At 38.5% G+C, this 20,375-nt stretch overlaps 1 protein-coding gene across 2 annotated transcripts; it reads right to left on the bottom strand.

The window, feature by feature from the left end:
• Nucleotides 1–392: 392 nt before the first annotated feature.
• PAIP1 (poly(A) binding protein interacting protein 1) lies at nucleotides 393–19,093 on the bottom strand. 2 transcript variants are annotated; one of them, XM_065739948.1, is made up of 11 exons: nucleotides 18,779–19,092; nucleotides 17,502–17,677; nucleotides 14,348–14,536; nucleotides 12,166–12,278; nucleotides 10,294–10,405; nucleotides 8,868–8,993; nucleotides 7,447–7,553; nucleotides 6,469–6,586; nucleotides 6,291–6,345; nucleotides 5,578–5,671; nucleotides 393–898 (listed from the first exon to the last, which is right to left on the bottom strand). In XM_065739948.1, the coding sequence occupies exons 1-11, from the start codon at nucleotides 19,002–19,004 to the stop codon at nucleotides 805–807; spliced, it is 1,410 nt and encodes a 469-aa protein (XP_065596020.1). In that variant the 5' UTR covers nucleotides 19,005–19,092; the 3' UTR covers nucleotides 393–804. The 2 variants fall into 2 exon arrangements, with proteins under 2 accessions (XP_065596020.1, XP_065596021.1); XM_065739949.1 differs by lacking the exon at nucleotides 6,291–6,345 and having other exon boundaries at nucleotides 18,779–19,093.
• Between the last annotated feature and the right edge of the window lie 1,282 nt (nucleotides 19,094–20,375).

Raw genomic sequence — 20,375 nt, 5'->3', positions numbered from 1 at the left:
ATGTAGTCTTGAAGAACACAGCAAATTATTTCAAGGATAGTTTTTGCTTGTAAAAGTTAGAAATAAACTTATCTGAACCACAGATCTTGAAAGCACCTGACTTATAAAATACAGCTTAGTTTTGCACAATATCCCCATATTTCATGTTTATTTCACTTCCAGACCTCACAGAAAAGGGCTTGGATAGAGGAAAGAGGGAAGAAACAAAGCAAAAAACAAACAAACAAAAAATATATATATCCCCACAAGACAACCCACAAAACACAAAATCAACTCTTCAAAAACTACTTTGCATGATTCCATGATTGAGATCTACAGAGCAGATAATCTCTATTTGGATCATACTCTCCTTAGCAATAAAAAAAGAAAAGTAACAAAACAAAAACAGCTTTGTATAGTAAAAGGGATGGGAGAATTCTACTGCATATTAGAACAAGCAAGCAATTAAAAGATCAAATTGTTCTCCTTTCTCCCGCAAGGGAAATTTCAGAGTTCTGCTTTAGTTAAAATTTAATTTCCATTATGATATTTTTAAGATGAATTTTTATTGCAGCCAAAACATTGTCTGTATACCTGTACATAAAGTAAACTATTATATATACACAACATTTTAAGATACAGGGCATAAGATTACAATTTTTGGCAGGTTCTGTTTAACAAAAGGAAAACTGTGTCTTTTTTTTTTTTTGTTGTTGGAGAAACTCAACTTTCTTATTTTGGTACAAATGTTTCAATTTTTGCATCCCCTTACACTCTAACCATATCTAAACTGCTTTAATAAACATAATATTTATGTGTAACATCTCACTGTTTTCTCCCATGTTCTGATTCTAGACAGAATTTTTCATATGCTTCTTCAATTTCTGGATCCATCTCATCATCAATGTCATCAAAACATCTACAAAAAAAAGAAAACGCAACACCAAAAGTAAGTTTAAGTATACACTTTCAGCAACAGTATACTGGTAAAATATACATGGAAATGGCAAAAATAAAATGGACCTTTATAAATAGTAGTTAACTGTAACATTAACTAAAAGGGAACGAAGAGGAAAAAAAATAATGGCATGGAGAATAAATAAAAGCCTCTAAGCAGCACAGACAGGTACAAATCACTACAGTATCACCATTTCAGGTCATCTCACGTTAACTACTAGGTTAAGGAAGTATCCTGGATGACATACGAAGTGGTAATACAATATAAAACAACTTCTTTCCAAAATTTCCTACTGAATTTGTGCTAATCTTTTTGCAAAAAGGATCACTAGCATAGTCTTCAGTTAGTCACCATCCTAGTTCAAACACTGCATCAACTGTCATGTTTGCACATGAGCTTGAAGACATTACTATATGGACAACTTACACTAGATTTGTTGATACACATAAGAAGGCACTCTTAATTTATCTCTCCTTTGCATGTGTACTATAGTACCTCCTATTAAATTGTAGCCAGCCACTTATTTTTTTTTCTCCAGGAAAGAACTGTTATATTTAGGCCAGAGAAAGACTGGATTTCCATTAATGATTATCAGTGTTGCAGAGAATGAAGACTACCACAGTTTTGAAACAGCACTGAAAAGTGATGGGGATCACTTAACAGCTTTCTTTCTCCCCTCTAGTAGGAAGACCATAGAACACAGTGTCCTGGAAGATATCTGAAGGCACATGTCATCTGAGAAAGTGATCTGAGACAGCCAACACAGCTTCACCAAGGGCAGATCATGCCTGATCAATGTGGTGGCCTTCTAGGATGTAATGATGGCATCAGCAGACAAAGGAAGGGCAGCAGACACCTCCTCCCAAGACTTCTGCAAGGCATTTGACATGGTCCCACAAAATACCCTTATCTCAAATTGGAAAGATATAGATTTGAAGGGCAGGCTATTAAGTGGAAACAGAATTGGTGGGATGGTCACAGACAGAAGGTTGTGGTCAGTGGCTCTATGTCCAGGTGGAGGCTAGTAGTGAGTGGTGTCCCTCAGGAACCTGCCTTGGGACTGGTGTTCTTCATCATCTTGATTAATTAATTACCCTGACAGTGGGATTCTGTGCAAGTCTGCAGAGGACACCACCTAAGCAGAACAGCTGATATGACAAAAGGAAGAGATGTAGCTACCAAGGACCTTGACAAGCTTGAGAAGTGAGCCCAGTAAACCTAATGAGGTTCAACACGGCCAAGTGCTCAGGTTTGTACTTAGGTCATGGCAATCCCAGACCTGTTCAGCCTGGGAGAACTAACTGAGAGCAACCCTGCAGAGAATGACTTGGGGGGTTCTAATGGTCAGAAAGAGGGACACAAGCCAGCATTGTGTGCTTGCGGCTGGAAGGCCATCTGTACCCTGAGCTGCACTGAGGAGCCTGAGCAAGCCCTTGATTAATTTCTAGATAACACAAACTTGGGGGAAGTGTTGATCTGCTGCGGTCACAAAGACCCTACAGAGCAATCTGGATAGTTGGACTGATGGGCTGAGGCCAGCTGTGTGAGTGAGGTTCAACAAGATAAAGTGCTGGGTCCTCTGCTTTGGTCACAACAACCTCATGCATGACTATAGCCTCGGGGCAGGGTGGCTGGAAGACTGAAGAGGAAAAGGCCCTGGGGGTATTAATCAACAGACAGCTGAACATGAGCCAGCAGTGTGCCCAGGTGGCCAAAAAGGCTGACTGCATTCTAGCTTGTATCAGAAATAGTGTAGTCAGCAGGAATAAGGAGGTGATCGTTCCTCTGTACTTGGCACCAGAGAGGCTACACCTGGAGTACTGCATTCAGTTTTGGGCTCCTAACCACAAAAAAGATAGTAAGGCCTGGAAACGTGTCCAAAGAAAAGCACCAAAGCTGTGAAGGGACTGGAACACAAGAGGAGTAGCTGAGGGACTGGGATTGTTTAGTCTGGAAGAAGCTCAAGGGAGACCTTACTGCTCTCTACAACCACTGGAAAGGAGGTTGTAACGGGCGGAGGGAGGAGGGCAGCAGCTTCTCCTCCCAAGTAACTAGTAACAGGATGAGGTAATGGCCTTAAGTCGCACCAGGGAAAGCTCAGATTGGATATCTGGAAAAACTTATTCTCTGAAAGAGCGGTCAGGCATTGGATCAGGCTTCTCAGGAAAGAGGTAGTCACAGAACTGCAGGGGTTGGAAGAGACCTCCAGAGATCATGCAGTCCAACCCCCTGCCAAAGCAGCTCCCTAGCCCAGGTTGCACAGGCAGGCGTCCAGGCGGGTCTGGAACGTCTCCAGAGAAGGAGACTCCACCACCTCTCTGTGCAGCTGTGCCACTGCTCCGTCACTGCACTGGGAAGAAGTTCCCATGCACATTTGTGTGGAACTTCCTATGCATCAGTTTGTGGCCATTTCCCCTCATCCTATTGCCACACAGTGCTGAGAAGAGTCCAGCCTTGTCCCTTTGCCTCCCACTCCTTAGGTAAGTATAGATGTGGATCAGATCCCCTCTGAGCCCTCTTTTTCCAAGGCTGAACAGACCCAGGGCTCTCAAGTCTTTCCTCATACAGGAGGTGCTCCAGGCCCTTTGTGTCCCTCTGTTTCCCTGGACTCTTTCCAGGAGATCCCTGACTTTTTTGTACCAGAGAGCCCAGAATTGGACACAGTACTCCAGGTGAGGCCTCACCAGGGCAGAGAAGAGGGGGAGGACCACCTCCCTTGACCTGCTGGCTATCCAGAGCAGGGTAGTTGTTGCCACTGAGGGACATGGTTTAATGGGCATGATGGTGAGAGGATGACGATTGGACTACATGATCTTAGTGATCTTTTCAAACCTTAATGGTTCTATGTAAATGATTCTATGAAAAGAGAGGTCACAGGGAGAGGAGGAATGTGACTGTCCTCTAATCTGCCCTTGTGAGGCCCCACCTGCAGTTTCAGGCCAAGGAGCCCTCAGAACAAGAAGGAAGTGAAGGGGCCACAAAGATGATCAGATGGCTGGGAACACCTTTACTCTGAAAAAAGTTGAGGGAGGTGGACTTGTTCAGCTTGTATAAGGCAGCTGCAGAAAGACCACTTAAATGAAAGGGAGCATTTAAACAGGTCTAAGACCAACTTTTTACCTGCTTTGATAGTGGTAGAATAAGAGGAAATGGTTTTAAACTAGAATAATAGAGATTCACATTGGATAGTAAGAGAAAACTCTTTACTTGGAGGGTGGTGAGGCACTGTAACAGGCTGCCAAGAGAAGTTTTGTATGCCCCATCCTGGGAGGCATTCAAGGCCATGTTGGTTTGAACCCTGGGCAGCCTGAGGTAGTGGGTGCCAACCCTGCCTATGGCAGAAAAACTAGTTGATCTCTAAGGCCCTTTCCAACCCAAGCCATTCTGTTTATGATAGGGTGGGTATCTAATTCTTTAAAAGTCTGCAGCTAACAACTCTCAGCACATGTGCAGTTCTTTGAGGTAATCTGTGCATGAGTTCCAAACAAGGCAATCACATATCAGTACTGGGGCCAGAAATGTTAGGTTTTGCACAAAATCATGATAACTGTTGGGGAGATATTAAAAAAAGTAATTTTTTTTCTTGAGCACTGTGTTTTAAATAATAGTCCTCTTTCTCTTTTGGCAGTGTGGATACACAGGGAATCCTTTTCCTGGATGAAAGCCACAAGACATGGCTGACAGAAGATCAATACTATACATCTGTACAAGCTTTTCTTAAGCTTTCAGCAAAGATGGTTCTGAAGTCAATTTTCATAAAAGCTGAGTCAGTTTTCCACATGCCACTCCAGATATACTTTCTTTTTTTTTAAGTACTATCTGTCTGTATCTTGCATTTAATTTGGTCTTATAAGCACATCAGTTCAGGTATTTTTACTTCAGTATTAACCTGTTGATTCCTGATGGCATCTCTAGTTTATGTCCATCCCACAGTTCCTGTGAGTACCCTTAGCTAGCTGCCATCCCAGTCTTCTAATTTAAATACTGATTCAGGCCAGCACTCAATAAGAGTGAACTTCAACAAACGAAGCCAACACTGAAAATACTTTTTAAATTCAAGTCTCTTTCAACAAGATGAGCACAAAGCTCCAAAGCAATTTGTTTTATACCCCATTCTTTCTACTGTTTTCCAATTAGGTTCCTATAAACCATTATCAGAAAATCAGACTATATTCTCATCTACTGTTTACCCCTTTGCTACTAGGTTGGTTTTCTTGTTTTACAAAAATACTTAACAGCCACGTGACAGGGGAATACTGTTTATGCTAAGGAGAAACACTTGGCAACCTCCCCTTTGAAAGGCTGAATATTGTCATCATCTCTAGCTACTCAGACCGTCTCACAAGTCTCACAATGCTTGAAGCTCAGGTGCTTCACTTTTACTAATGCTGAAAAAATACTGCAAAGTTTGCACCTGTTCAGAAGTAAGTGAAATTCACTGCAATATTCAGAAGGATAAATATTTGTTTTGAATGTGTGTGATTACAAAACAACATACACTGTAACAAATAGTTAGCTTCTATTGTAGAGTTGAGTAATAATTATTTAATTTCTTCAGGATTGCATTGTTAAGTTTGCAGTAACAACAACTAGTATCTACAAAATTATCTTTAGGAAAGATATTCTAGAAGTAAACATACAGATCTCCAGCTCCAGATAAATCTGTTCCATTTTCTTCATAATCTGGGAACCAATCCTGTCTTTCAAGGAGCTCTTGATATTCTTCTTGATAATCTGGCATAGTAAAAAAACAGATGGAGTAATATATAGTAAGATTAGACTTCTAAATTAACAATTATCTATGCAATTTGAAAGTAGCTTATTTAATGAAACCATGAACTGAATGAAACAGTAGGAGAAAAATCTACAGAATTTTTTCAGGACATCAAACAAGCTCTAAGAATATCCATCATCCCACAGAATTGTGAAGATGGTCACAGATACCATAACCTCAAATAACACCATACTATGCTGTATCCAGATGATAGAAAACAAACGCTAGGCATTAAGGGACATAATTTAGTGAACTGATGATCTAGGTGGTCTTAACCAATCCAGTAATTATTTCCTGATTGTAACAATGTATAAAAAGACAAAGTTTTCTGGTCTTGCAAAGAGACCGAATATTGAGGAATACTTTGAACTAAAATACATATCCTCAATTTCAAATATCTATATTTTCAATCCTTGAATAAAGAATGTTTTGTACAATTCAAAGCCAGAAATTCATACATAATTTTGTCTTCTAAACTGCAAGAATTTCAGTCATTTTACAAAGAACTTCATATATACTTTGGCAAGACTACAATTAATTACAACTTGTTAAAGAAGATAAACATTAAACAGGCTGTACCTGGATCTGCTGCAGTGAAAGGAATGCCATCAGCAGTGTAAAATGTTGGCTCATTCTAAGAATAAAGTTGTAGAGTAAATCATATGCATTCAAAGAAGCAGTTGTTTGAAGTTTTTAGCTATACAGATATCTATGAATCAAATTCATATTAAATTAAGGAACTGAAGTACATTCTTACCATAAAATAGTTTGGGTCATTTTCAGGAGTAGCTTCTGTATGTGAAGAAGTTCCAAGAACTCTACCCCAGTTACTTGATCGCAGTTCTACTAGTTTCAGAAGCATATGTTTCACATCTCTGGTAATACCAAACAGGAATACCACAGAAGTTAGAATGTTCTTTTGCTAAGCAAGGAAACGGGCATCTGTTATTCTACAAACACTAGAGAGATACCTCACCCAAGCTGATGCAGGGAGCCCATACAAAATAGAAACTACTGCAGCTTTTCCTCAAGATAACAAATCTGCAGCACAACTTGAATAACAAATCGTTTTTTTTTTTTAATGAAAGGGTAGTAGTGGGCAGAACAGGGAGGACGGTGGGTCAGTGGTATCAAACATCTAGTTTATGCTCCTGAATGTAGCCCCCTACTTCAAGCTGAAATTGTGTACTCCAGGGGGCAAAAGTAAGGTCTCCAATACAATAAATATCACCTCTCTTTACTTCCCTAAAATAAGAGAAGTTGCTTCTTTCACAGATTTCTTACTGAGAGAGGAAGAAATATTGAGGAGGTATCTTCATCAGCTTCCTCTACTTTTTGCAGCCTGTAGTATGACCTTGCCAAAAACATATGTCCAAAAACCAATACAACTCTACTCCGTTTTGCCCCTAGTGATTTAAAAACACCATATTTAAGGCTTAAATTCTGGTTTAAAAGTATAAAGGAGATATTGTCACTACTATAATTGCACTTGCTTTGAAAGCATAAAGTACTTAAGAGAGATTTCAAGACATAAATATCATTAATCACATCTATTGACAGAGAATAAAAACAAACAGAAAAAAACCTTGAAAAATAGCTACGAAGTTACCTCAAAGGACCTCAATTTTTATGAACAGATGTTTTGTTGTGAAAGTATGTTTCAGTATTCTTAAGGATTTTTAAGCTTTTCTGTTTAGTAAAACAAACAAAACAAGTAACAAATTTATCTTTTCACCTGCTACAGTTTGCATCCAATACAACATTTTCAATTCTCTGAATCACTTCAGTCATATCATCCTTTCCTTTTTCTTTCCAAGCATCTTCTAAAACTGAGCCTGTCAACTAAATACAAGGGATAGTACATTTTTTCAAAAAGCAAACCAGAGAAAACTTTAAGAAGCTGTCAACATAATAGGTTCTGTAACATTCAGACAATGAAGTAGGATTTGATAGATAGAACATTTTGGTGAAACAAACAAACAAACAAAAAATCCCAAGAAAATGAAAGTGATAGATCTTAGCTTCTCAGTATCTTTCAGAACAGAAAGCATGCCCCAAACCCTACAAATTATTCCAGTTGGTCACTGTTTCCTCCCACAACAGAAGCAGCAGAAGAGCTAAATGGACTGCTTACTTTGCTTCAATTCTATTGCTTTTGTATGTGGCCTTGTGTTTTAGTACTTTTGAACTAGCATATAGTTTATTTTTATTTGCTCAAGTTCATAATGGAATTAATGAAAAAAAAAGTAAATTTTGTGTTACTGACAGTGTAAAGCATAAAAGCCCATACACACTTCCTCTATTGCAGTTTTATTTCCCTCACTATTCTCAAAGCTGAGATACACCTATTATCTCAGAAACTAAATGCTTTAAGGATACGTTTCCTTATCTATCAGAGCTTTTAAAAGTAATCACTTAACCAAAACTCCTCAATTTTCTCTTCCCAGTCTTCAAGCACTTAAAAAAAGAAAGCAAAAATGCTCATCTTTCTGATGAGCAACGCTTCCATAAAACATGCTACCTTCACTCTATGCATTACAGAAGCACAATCCACTAACTTTTGCAATGCCCATTTCTCTTCTGAGGCATGCAGATAAAGCATTCACAGGGCATGCAATAACATCCCAATGGAGATATCCAAAGATGACAGCTGCTCAACTCCACTAATGCTCATGCGGATTAGGAAACTAACCTCTCTCCTTTACCTAACCAATTCTGAACTTCTACTTACCAGTAATTATAAATCTCTATTTATCACTTTACTGATCTGTAAAAGGAACTGTGATAACAGTACCACTGCTAGCCTGGATCTCAACTCTGTGACCAAGGAATCTGTCTAGCTTCTGGCACGAAGCAGGTTTTCACTTGACTTTTCTCTCACTTTCCCTCATTTTTTATTCCTGTCTTCTCCCTCCACTCCACCTCCCTACTTGGATTCAAGAGCAGGAACCATATGTGGCTGGATCTCAATCTCTTCACTTCCTATTGTATGCACCGATGTACTCGATTTTTACTTACCACAGATGAAGACAAAGTATGCTAACATTTGTATTTCAATCACCATACAATTTTTATACAATTACATAAACAAATAGTGCTGATGAGTTTCACCCTTCAAAACTTCATTATTTTTCCTTCATTTAAAACTACTCTCACCTTCAGCAGCTTCACTGCACATATCAAATTACTGTCCACAGGATTAGAGAAAAGCGCATTTAGTAATTCTCGAAGTCCTTCTTGAAGAATTTCTGCTCGTGTTACCTGTCCCTTTGTTCCCTTAATCTGCAAAACATTAATAAAATTCTTAAAAGACTTTAGTTTCAGAAGTTAATTTAGGTATATTTTACTCTCTTAAATGCTCCGTGATTAACATAGTTAATTACTTGGTGATTAACATAGTTTAACTCTTCAGCTGGAAGAACTTTTCAACTAGCACAACTATTTTAGAACACAAACTGAATAATATTCTTACAAATCTAACCTAAGCATAATCGTGCACTTCTAGCTTTCTCTTTGTTACTAGACTGATGAGAAAAGCTGCAAGATGCATGGCAAATAGTCTGTATCATCCCGAACTATTGGAATCTCAAGTTCTTCCTGATACCACATCACACTTCTATACAGTTGTAACAACTTAGTTCTGAAAGGCATTCTTCATGTATCTTAAAATTATAGAAAACTGTTTAAAAATGAGAGAAGTGACTCCACAAAAGTGGAAAGCTCTCTCTCCCCCCATATTTCTTGTAAAGCTTCCTCTTTACATTCATCAAAAAAGGAGATTTCAAGGCCCACTTTGTTCAAAAATGGAAAAGTTGGAAAACTCCTCATGTTATAAAAGCACTTCTATAGCATCTCATTAGATCATACCTTTGAAATACTCCAGTAAAAAAATAATACTGTCAAACATATTACAGCAGTTGATGACTTTACTGAAGTCACACGTTAAGAGTGCAGTAAGGTTGTCACGTATAAAAGGAATGTGTATGTATACATCACAGACATGAAAAAGCGACCTAAAAAAATTACATGCTTCATGTATAATCCAAGGATTCAAACCTTAAGAAGAAATCCCATTCAAGGTCTCATTTCTAATTGCTCATTTTGAAAACTCCCACACCTTCCCTCAAGTGTTTCTTATCTCCAGCTAGAGGTGAAATGTTAAGCTACATGTGTTATTGATCCTGATCTGCTTTTGTTAAGTTTTAATATCTGATAATTTTGGAAGAGAAAATAAAATATCAAAGAACTTCAATCCAATTTTTCCAACAAAAAAGTAGGTATGACCAGACAAGTTTTAGGAAAGGTAGATTATGGTTGATTTTTTAAATGAATTCTCATGCTTTTAAAAACAGAAGTGTATTTATACACTTTTTTTCTTTTAATATGATCCTGACTGTTCTTGCTTATTTGTTTCTCTGACACACAGTTAAATTTCTGAAGTTTTACTTATTCACTTCTACGTAAAAAAAAGCATAAAAAACCCAACACATACAATACCTGAAATAATACCTCTCATTTCCGTGTTTGCTTAAACGCAACAAGAATTAATGGAAAACCACGTGAAAAAGAACTTTCTTCCTACCTCTAGGTTAAGGTAGAGTTCACCTAAGAACAATACAAAGGCATGAAATTGTTTTCGAGTAGCTTCATCTCCTTTTGCAGCTTCATCTCTGTTTTCGAACTCTGCTCGACACCTGAAAACATTAAACAAAATTATATCATTATTCTCTGTAGGCATCCTAACATAATATGCTACTGATTTAGTACAGTGCTAAGAACTTATGAACTGTGTTAAAACTGATACATGTTGAATTTTGGGAAGCATGATTTGTGAGGAAAATGAGAAGACTTCACAAAGGCATAGGTTTTTTTGTTCTCAGTAAATAAATATGATGACATGATTGTGGTTTCAAGCACTGATATTGAAGACAAGTAAAAATACACCTGTTACAATATGGATGCAAGTTTAACACAGGCATCTAAATGTATTTGTGTTAACATCTTCCATTTTAGAGTAGTGCTCACACTGCCATGTATGCCTTTACCCTTGTTTGAAAAATTCTTTATGCCACAATTTTAAGTGACAGCTGTGCATAACTTAGTTGTAATTGGGGGTGTAAAATGAACATATTTAATAGCATTTGTAATTTAAGATAATATGGCAGTGACACAGTATTTTCAGTCTTCATCAAGCGTGTTAAGGATAATGCCAGTTTACACAGCAGTTTAAAACCAGTTCAGAGTAAAAGGAAAACAAGACAACTTCCAACGTATTCTCAATGCCTATGCACTGAGATTAAGAAATGGACTAAGAAATGTTTGAGAAAACCAAACTACTTAAAGAGCTGAGATACCACATTTTAGATAGAAATTTAGGCCCAGAAACAGAATATGTATTCATACAGTTAGGCTTTTTATTCTCACCCCATCCCAATTTCATCCACAGTAGATGGAAAAGCATAAGCAACCTTACATTTGAATTTTTAGGGTGCTAATGTTATCATTGGGTTTGTTTTAAAAACAGTAATCACTATTAGCAGGGAATTCCTTCATTCAATATATTGTTCATGTAACAAATGTAGTTAAGAAAACAAGACAAAAATGATCATTTGTAGTGTCATTAGGAAGGAGAAAAGGTTCATCACCTTTACAACAAGGACAATAATTATTTTCAACTTTTCCATAAGGTACTGCTCCTGATTTACAGAAATTCATTCTGATGATCATTTAAGCTTACCATGCTTTTACCTGTAAACGTCCATGTACTAAGTGAAACTTTTAAATTAAGCCTGATGCTTAGAAAGTCAAAAGTCCTTAAAGAGAAAAGGATTATTTTTAAAGACTCCTGAAGTAAAATGTATTAATTCTTCAAATGTCATGCACTAAGACTTAAAAGGAGACTCATCCATTTAAAAGATGTTTCATCATGTAATCCATGAAGTCCAATCATTAAATTGTAAGCCCCTAAAAATTGAGGATCATTCTGCATTTTATGCATCTATTTAATGTACATAAAGTGATCAACGAACAAGCTTTACACAGCAAAAGCAACTTAGATGATCAATGAAAAAGCTTTACACAGCAACTCCAGCCAGTTAAGTAATTCAAGGAAAAAAACAAGTCCCAGTAAAGGACATATTATTCAGTATTCATATGCACAATTTTAAGATACTTTTGAAGTTGACTGGCTTTCAAATTTACTCTGTAAATTTTGGTTCTGAGTTCAGAAGAGTCTACAGAATCTGAACTGAGTCCTGTTTTTGTGTTAAAAAAAATAAAGCATGTATATATTCAGTATCCAGTACATGGACCTCTGTTTTAATAGATCTCAATTTCAAATCCTATTCTGAACAACACTTCTTTGGATGTTAGTTTATGAGTTATACACAAAAGAAGAAGACGCACAACCCAGCCAAAGGGAGTAACAGGTATAAAAGGACACACTGACACTTACCTTTTAAGTAACAACTGTCTGAAGTTCCCACTTTGTGGACTAATGGTTAGACGGTGAGATAAATTGTTACATAACCTTGCTCCCATGTAGGAGAAGTTTGGGACAGCTGTGGCCTTTCAAAATTAAAAAGAATAAATAAATTATTTGTACAAATAATGATTAGGTCATGAGATATACCTTTAAAATCATTTTAGAAAATGCTGTTTAACATCAGTTGATTAGATCACATAGAAGATTTATTATTATTGTTTGTCATGTTAATTTTCATACTTGACACTTTGCTATACTTATTTCAGAACATAAACGTTCACTACACTGTGATTCCATGGCTTTATCCCATGTGTATTCAACTCTACTTCTCCATTATAACCTATAACAGAGTGTCTAAAACGTACTTAGAAACTGTTAATTTAAAAAAAGAGATATAGAGGGCAATAAGACTTCTTCAGGGACATGCACTTCATCAAAGATCAAGGAATACTTAATTAAAAAAAAAAATTTTGATGCAGTTTCAGAGCTCTCTTTTCCAGAATCTACATTTGGCAGTAGAGTATGCCTTGGGAAAGAGTACAGCATGACAAGGTACGGTATATATGTAAATGGCTTCAGAAGAACAGAGGGAAGTAGATGATGATATTTATAGAGTGCCTGAGATACCTGACCCTCAAAAGAAGGGAGAACTGCACAGGATTTCTTTCATTTTTTTTTTTTTCCCTGGCATTTTAGCCTTTTTCTTGCACAGATCTACTATCTACAAATCTTCTCAACTGGATTTAATTACAATCACTGAAGCAGATACTTATAAGCACACCTCAGCAACTTGAATGAAGTTCTGTGATAAGCTAGGACTAGAAAACACACATACACAAACAGAAGCTCAATACAGAAAAATATTAAAAGCACAGCTGACTGACATTCAAATGCTATCATCTCCTGTCATTTAAAAAAAACCAAACAAAATCTAAACTCTTTGCTATACTGAGATTAATTTCACTTCCCACATAAACTTATGTTTCAGATTGTTAAGACTCAATGATTTTCAGTTAAGGAAGAAACAGCCAACCACAATACCAGGCCTGTTATAAGCCAGGAGATGAGGTGGCAAAATTAAAGATTTGCATGAAAAGTAACTCAGTTTATTTAATGTAAGAAAAGTTTATTATGAAGATGAATCCTCACTTCTTTTTTTTTTCCTGTAAAATTATACTGAATCCTTTTGTTGTTTATTCACTGCCCTCCATGCATGCAAATAAAGGATGAGAAAATGATACTGCCAAACACAGTACTCATTTGGCAGCTGTATAATAAGAAACTGTATGATAATAAGAAACTGAAGACTCTGAATTCTGCATGAGAACCAACCAGTCTTGCAGCTTCTATATAGTCTAGAGTATTTCACAGTAAAAACTCTGCAAGTATCTGCACTTAGATGAGGAACATAAGAGTTGCTCACATTCTTCAAGTATCTGAAAGCAATCAACTCAGCAAGTGGGAGACACCCAATGTAATAAATAGCAAGTCCAAGTGTGACTACATTCTCTGTAGCAAGCCCAAATGACAGGAACAACAGTTCATTTGCTTGAATTCAACTGTTCTCTCCAATGGCTTCCCCAATTAGTACAGAGTTCAGTTTAAGGTCTCTGTCCTCATTTCCACAGCCATCAATGGGACCGGACCTAGTTACCATTAGACCAACAATGAATGACAAAGCCTGTGAGTTTAAGTATATTTCCAGAAGGGTATATTGTAGGTGTCTAGTTAGTTGTTTAAAACTTCAAGGAATTAGAAGTAGCTAAGCATTATGAAGAATATATTCTGTAGGAAAGAATCAAAACATGTTACTGAGACATGGCTTACGAATTACTTTGATACCTGCTATGTAAATACAGCAACTCAAAGACAACTCCTTTAATTAAGTGCTGCAACTGCAATTTAGCATGTAACCTGGAAGTTATGATGTACTGTAAAGGTAACTGAGAAACTGGGTAAACCTACATTTGGGTAAACCTCAAATGTACGGAGCAAAATCTTTCTCAGCATGTTCCAGGATAAACAGAGAGAACAAAAACCCCCGAAATGCTACACAGGTACAATTACATAACATAATACTTTTATGCATATTTTGGACACTAGATAGCAAAAGGCATTGTATCTATATTATAAAACAGAACACGCAGGCTACCTGCTGATAGATGAGCTCAACAAGCTCTTGCAAGGCTTCGTCTGTAATGACCCAGCCATTTAGCGTTTCAGCAAACTGTTCTATTTCAGTTTCAAAACAACCTGGTTGCTCAGTGAGATGGTTTAGGAAGTCTTGTACATATTCCGCCAAAGTCAGATAGCCACCATATCCATCTTCAAAGGAAGAATCCTATAGCAATGAAGAAACATGATATTTAAAAAGAACCTAAAGTTGTTATACTTGCCAGCTCCAGAAGCAACAGTACAGCTCTTAGTTATCAGTAACTCCCGATGCTCGGCATGTGTGACTGCAATTCTTACTACTTGGTCCACAAATACTTTGAGAGAGCATAAACCTCAGTACTTCAGAAAGCTTCAGTAGTGCTATCATCTCAAGAACTAAGTAACATGCTTTTACAGAGACTAGGGTCTCCCAGACAAGCATGCCAATAGACTTAAAAAGGAACAAAGAATAACACAAAACAAAGAACAACCAAACACAGTTTGTTAAACTGGATGAAAGATTAACAAGCTAACAAGTGTGTACCTTCTAAGAATAGAACTACCTAACTGAGACTCAAAACCCTTCCTTCATGTGTGTGCATACTATGCTGCAGATAAATGAATTGTAGAAGGAAAATTAACTGGAAATTGGAAACAAAATATTTTGCACTTACAGAGAGTGCCACTGTGCTCCAAAATAAGCAAGAGAGGGAGAAAATACAGAAATACAATAAATACAGTATAGTATTCCTATGAATAAACTTAGGCCAGGAAAACTGATCTTCTAAAGCCAGCGAAGCTGCATTTTTTTTTGGAAATGGATCAAAGAAGACATGAAACAAAACTAGTTCAGTGGTATTACTGTGTTAATTTGCAGTTACTGAGGCTAAAAAGCAGACAGTGAACACACCTGCTCCCTAAAAAAAAAGAGGAGCTAGCATAATGATCTTCAATCAATGTTTATACTCTCGGTGATGAAACAGAGGACTGCTAATTTTGTTTATTCAAAAATGAATGTTTGTAACACTTTAAAGTTTAATACTGTTCTGGATGATTACAATTCAAGTACATGAGAGGAACTGTATAGGAAAGAAGGTATTTTGTGATGTAACTAGTAATAACACAAAAACTAAACAGAATTGCTTCAGTAACTTCTAAACATAAGTCACATTTCTTACTGGCAGATTTTAAGATTTAACAGAGAATACAGCAACACATACTGCATCAACTAAATGAAAATAAAGCAAATTCCTCTTGGTTATTTTTAAATAGTAGCTGGCAAACAGAAGCCTTTAAGTTTACACATTCGTTACAAATTCATGATTCAAAGCCATGAAAATGAAATAGAAACTTTCCATTAATGTCAATGATTTCTCAGTCTAATTTCTTCTCTTTATGTTGTTATTAGCAATGAAAAAGGATGTGCAATTAAGCTGAAAATCAGCACTTTGCCTCTCTTCTACTAAGAGTCAGCTCATAAGCTTAAAGAATGAACCATGAAAAGGCTAAGCAGATAGTAAATAACCCTCTGATATACATAACTTAAAAAATCAGAAAGCCCATAGGAAAGAACCATGAGCAAAACCTGCTTTCAGGCTGTTTCAGCTAGTGTGCCAACTCTTTTTTTCCCATACCTAAGAAGTATTCAAAACATTTCCATTCAGATGCTAACAGTTTATCATCAGTTTGATTTCTCTTCAGAAGTATAAGCCTTTTCTCCTTCACATTATACATGTTCATCAAGCTTACAACAAAGTCAGCAAATAATTATATAAAGAATGTTGCATGTACAAGGACACATATTTGAGTTGTATGAATGAGGTTAAGTAGCACAGAAGTAGCACTGAACTGGAGACAAACAGAATGACTGAATTCTATATAGACACACATAGCTATTACCATAATGTTCTAAATCACAATATATCAACAGATTATTCTTAAGAAAGTAAATGCTTAATAGCAAAAGTACTCTGTACTTTATAAGAAGAATGTGAGTTTTCAGGTTTAAAAACTCCTGAGAACATTACAAAAGTGATTTGTAATTTGAAGAGTATTAATTCTAAGTCAAAGAAACCAAAGTTTCTCAAAACTTTGTCTTGATCCTGATTTTAAAGCTCATGATTAAAATCTGTGTAAAAACAAGGTCTCTAAACTTACATTTTATTGCAGATTAACTCCATTTATGAAGTTAATTCAGTTAGTTCAGTATTAAAGATCCCTACTCCATGCATAGCATAAATGAATTAGGATCCCTGCAACACGTCAAACATACCCAAATAAATGGTCTAGGTTCTGTTAGGATTTTGAAGTTATTTTTCTTAAAAGCTGAATCACTTATATTCCTACAACATAGCAATATGGAGCTCCCACATGCTTGCATGCTTTTGCAGAATAGTTGAAAAGCAACAGCTTTCTGCTGGCCTCAGAAGTTTACAATTATACACATACAGATGAATGACAATCTAAATGGTATTTTCTGGACTTGAAACTGAAATCTATTATTTACAGAAAATGTGAAATGAAGCATATTCATGTTGTTTTTTTTTGCTAACAGTTGTACTATCCTGAATGTATATTCATTTTTTCAGGAAGCTGACAAAGCAGGTAACACCAAATAGCAGGATTTTACTGACAAGAAAAAAAAACCCAAAAAACTAATACCACGATTAGGATTCAACTCAAGTTTTTTTTCAATCTGTTACTCAAACATCTAGTTAATCAAAATCTAGTTTCAGCAAAGTTGCCTATTATCACTTCACTGTTTTTGTATAAAGTTTAAGTTAAACCTTCATCTCCCATGCTGCTTCAAAATCTTGAGAAATCTGCATAAAAGCACAGCTAAGCCTTTACTTAAAGAGCATTGTAGACATAATGCAACACAGGCAGACTCCAAAAAGATAGCTTATTCAGATGTTTCTGGAGTCAATGTCTGGTGTAATCAACAAGGAATGCGGTTATCTGATGTGAACTTCAAAAAAAAACACCCCCCACTAACTCATGTATGCCATAATATCCACCCACTATCACTTTACCTTGACTCTGAAGGTTATCATCTGAATTTCTGGCATTTCTTAAGCAAATGTAGCTTTGATGATGTCAAGAAAGCATAAAAGTAAATTGCTATGTGCTAAGAAAAGAAGATTAACACTTACTGCCAAGTTCTGATTGAAGTTTGGGTTGTATCCTGATGGGTAAAACTCAGGTGCTTTAACTGATAACTTTGACATTGCCACAGGAGTCACAGCCACCTGAGGTTTTGCCATTTCTGGTCCAGAAGTAGGAATCAAAACTTGTGATCCAGACGGGATTCTTGTCTGCTGCAGAAGCTCTGAAAAGGTTTTGTTAACAGCTTATCTTAGACGTTGCTTGGCTGCTATGAACTCTCACATAATACAGAACTTTCTTGACCTTAAATGTATTTTTACTTACAGTACATACTTTCAAGCATACTTAATCTTATTTAGACATTTTTACTGCTTTTCTCAAATACAGGTAAAGTTTTCAGTTTTGGAAACTCTGGATACCTTTCCACATTGCAAAATGTTAAAAAAGAGAAGAAAAATAAAGAGGGACAACCCCCCTCCAACACAAACACATTTTCTGAGAGCTAAAACAAGAAACCAGTACATCTGCTTCTAATACACCTCCTTTCCCTGGGGATTTTTCATAGATTTTAAATGCAAAAGAAAGATTACAAAGGTCAACAAATAGCAGACATGACTAATTTTTAACATACTCTTTAAAGCTATTGTCCTTCTTGTATATTATTTGCAAAAAAACCCACCCAAAAATAAAAAAGCAACAACAAAAAAAAAACCCCACCCCAAAACAGCCACACCACATTTTAAAAAATCCTATTTTTTAAACTGTAATCTGTATATTTCCAAATACACAAATTACTGAGTAGCTCTCCTAAGTTTACTGAAAAGATCATCTGATCCCGACACCTTAAAAGTTAACCATTCAACAAGGCCTTGGGCTGCCTCTGGCTCGGGTTTACGTTTTGTCAAACCTTTAGGCCAGAGCTAAAGACTTCTTCAATGCAAGGAAGGATGAGACCATCTGCAGTCGGATTAACAGATGGATAACACGCACGCACAGATGTGTGCGCACAAAAGGAGGGCAGTTGCGCTAAGGCAGCGATGCAGCATTACGCCTTTCCCCGGCTCCAGGCCCACAACGCACAAACAACGGCAGCCGCCGAGGCGCAGGGAACGGCCCCCTTCCCGGCCCAGCCCCGTGCGGCGCCGACGGGGACCCGCCAGGAGCACGGGCCGCGAACGCAGGCCCTCAGGCCGCGCCGACCTCCCGGCCGGGCCCAACCTCGGTGGGACGGGGAAGAGGGATGTGCACGGACAGCCCCGAGGGCCGTTCCGCGGCACCTGCGGCGCCAGGGTCCGGGCCGGGGCCCGTCGCGGCGGCCCAGTACCTGCGCTCGCAGAGCCCAGCGCCGCCGTCCTCGGAGGCCGCAGGGGCTCCTGCTGGGGGAGGAGGCCACTCATTTTGTTCTGCTGCTGCTCGACCGCGTCGGAGCCGTGCGAACCGCCGCCTCCGGGGCAGGCCCCACTGCCGCTCTCCGACGCGCCGCCGAGAACGCTGCCTCCGCGGCCCTGACCTCGACCGGCACCGGGAGCTCGGTCGAAATTCTCGGCCATACTCGGGCCGGGAAAACCTCGAGCGCTTCGAACGGGGCGGGGGATACGAGCCGGAGCGGCGCAGCGCCAGGTCCCGCCTAGCCGTGGCCCGAGCCCTCCACTTTCAGTTTCACCCCGCCCGCAGCGCCCCCTGCCGGCCGGCCGCGCGCCGCACGTTGCCATAGCAATCCCGGCGCTGCCGCGGCGCGGCGCCGCCCCTCAGCAGGTGGCAGCGTGCCGAGAATGGCGCCGCCCGGCGGCAGGCCGCCCCGCCCGGCACAGCGCTCACGCGCGGAGCGGGCACGCGGCGCGGCGCAGGTTTACCGCCCTAGCAGCCGGCACCGGGCCTTCCAGCCGCTCCTCTGTCCAAAAACCCCGAAAAGTTACAAACAGCGTTTGCAGAAATCTTGTTACTGATTCCTACAGTGAGGCAGCGTGATAACAAGCTGCGCCTCATTTGGAAGTGTCACGCTGCCGCCTGCACAGACGGCTGTTTTTCCTCAAAAAAGGGGTGTGGGGAAAAGCTGCAGGCTGAACTACAAATTAAGCCAACATAGTTAGGCCTCCAGTGTGACAATAAAGCAGTATTGGTGAATGGTAACTTGTTTTCGTGTATAATTTATACATCGGAAGTGGCAACAAACTTGTTTAGCTCTACAGCCTTCCATGCCAGCATCAACTCACCGTAGAAGACAGGCTATGTAATGCATTAACTGAAAATGATTCAACTTGTGCGCCTTCGCAATGATATTCACCTATTTTTCCTCAGCTGCCCTGTTTGCTCTGTGAGCTCTCTTAAGTTTTGAGCTCAGGAACGAACCATTGCTGACAGCCCGGCAGCGTTTGCAGTTTGCCTCCCTAGACAGCCTGACCCTGACCTTCCCATCCGCGGTTTCCAAAGCTCAATCCAAAGGTCTGCATGTTGGTTACGACTCAGGTGATGATTCATGAAGATGAAAAATAAGCGAGCCTGTAGAAAAACCTGTAAGAAATCTGTTCTGTGTTGAAAATACAATTGTTGTTGTGGGAATATAATGTTGTTTCTGCATAAGAGCAAGATAAGAATTTTATTCCATGGTCTCTGCGACCATCTAGCATCACAGCAATTAGAAACAAAGATTGCCAACTGATTAGCAATATACAAGTACCGCTGGTAACAATTTATGTTTAGCCACTGTGAATATATATGCAATATATATATTGTGCAATAACGTAGTATTTTTGTCACACGACATGCACAAAGAAGTAAAGGCAAGTTGGCCCTGTCTGAAGAGGCATCAGGAGCAAAAGAAGTGTTTTTTGGGCAGAAGGGAAGAGGCCTTGGAGAGAATCACCATGTCAATAGGATTAGAAGAGTCCTGAGTCATCTTGGAAACAACAGGGTGGCAGCAA

Source organism: Cyrtonyx montezumae, unplaced genomic scaffold (assembly GCF_038088225.1).
Source record: "Cyrtonyx montezumae isolate F1298 unplaced genomic scaffold, pur_monq_1.0 scaffold_25, whole genome shotgun sequence".
Taxonomy (NCBI): Eukaryota; Metazoa; Chordata; class Aves; order Galliformes; family Odontophoridae; genus Cyrtonyx; species Cyrtonyx montezumae.
The sequence above is the reverse complement of the archived record's forward strand: the minus strand, read 5'-3'. Positions and strand labels throughout refer to the sequence as shown.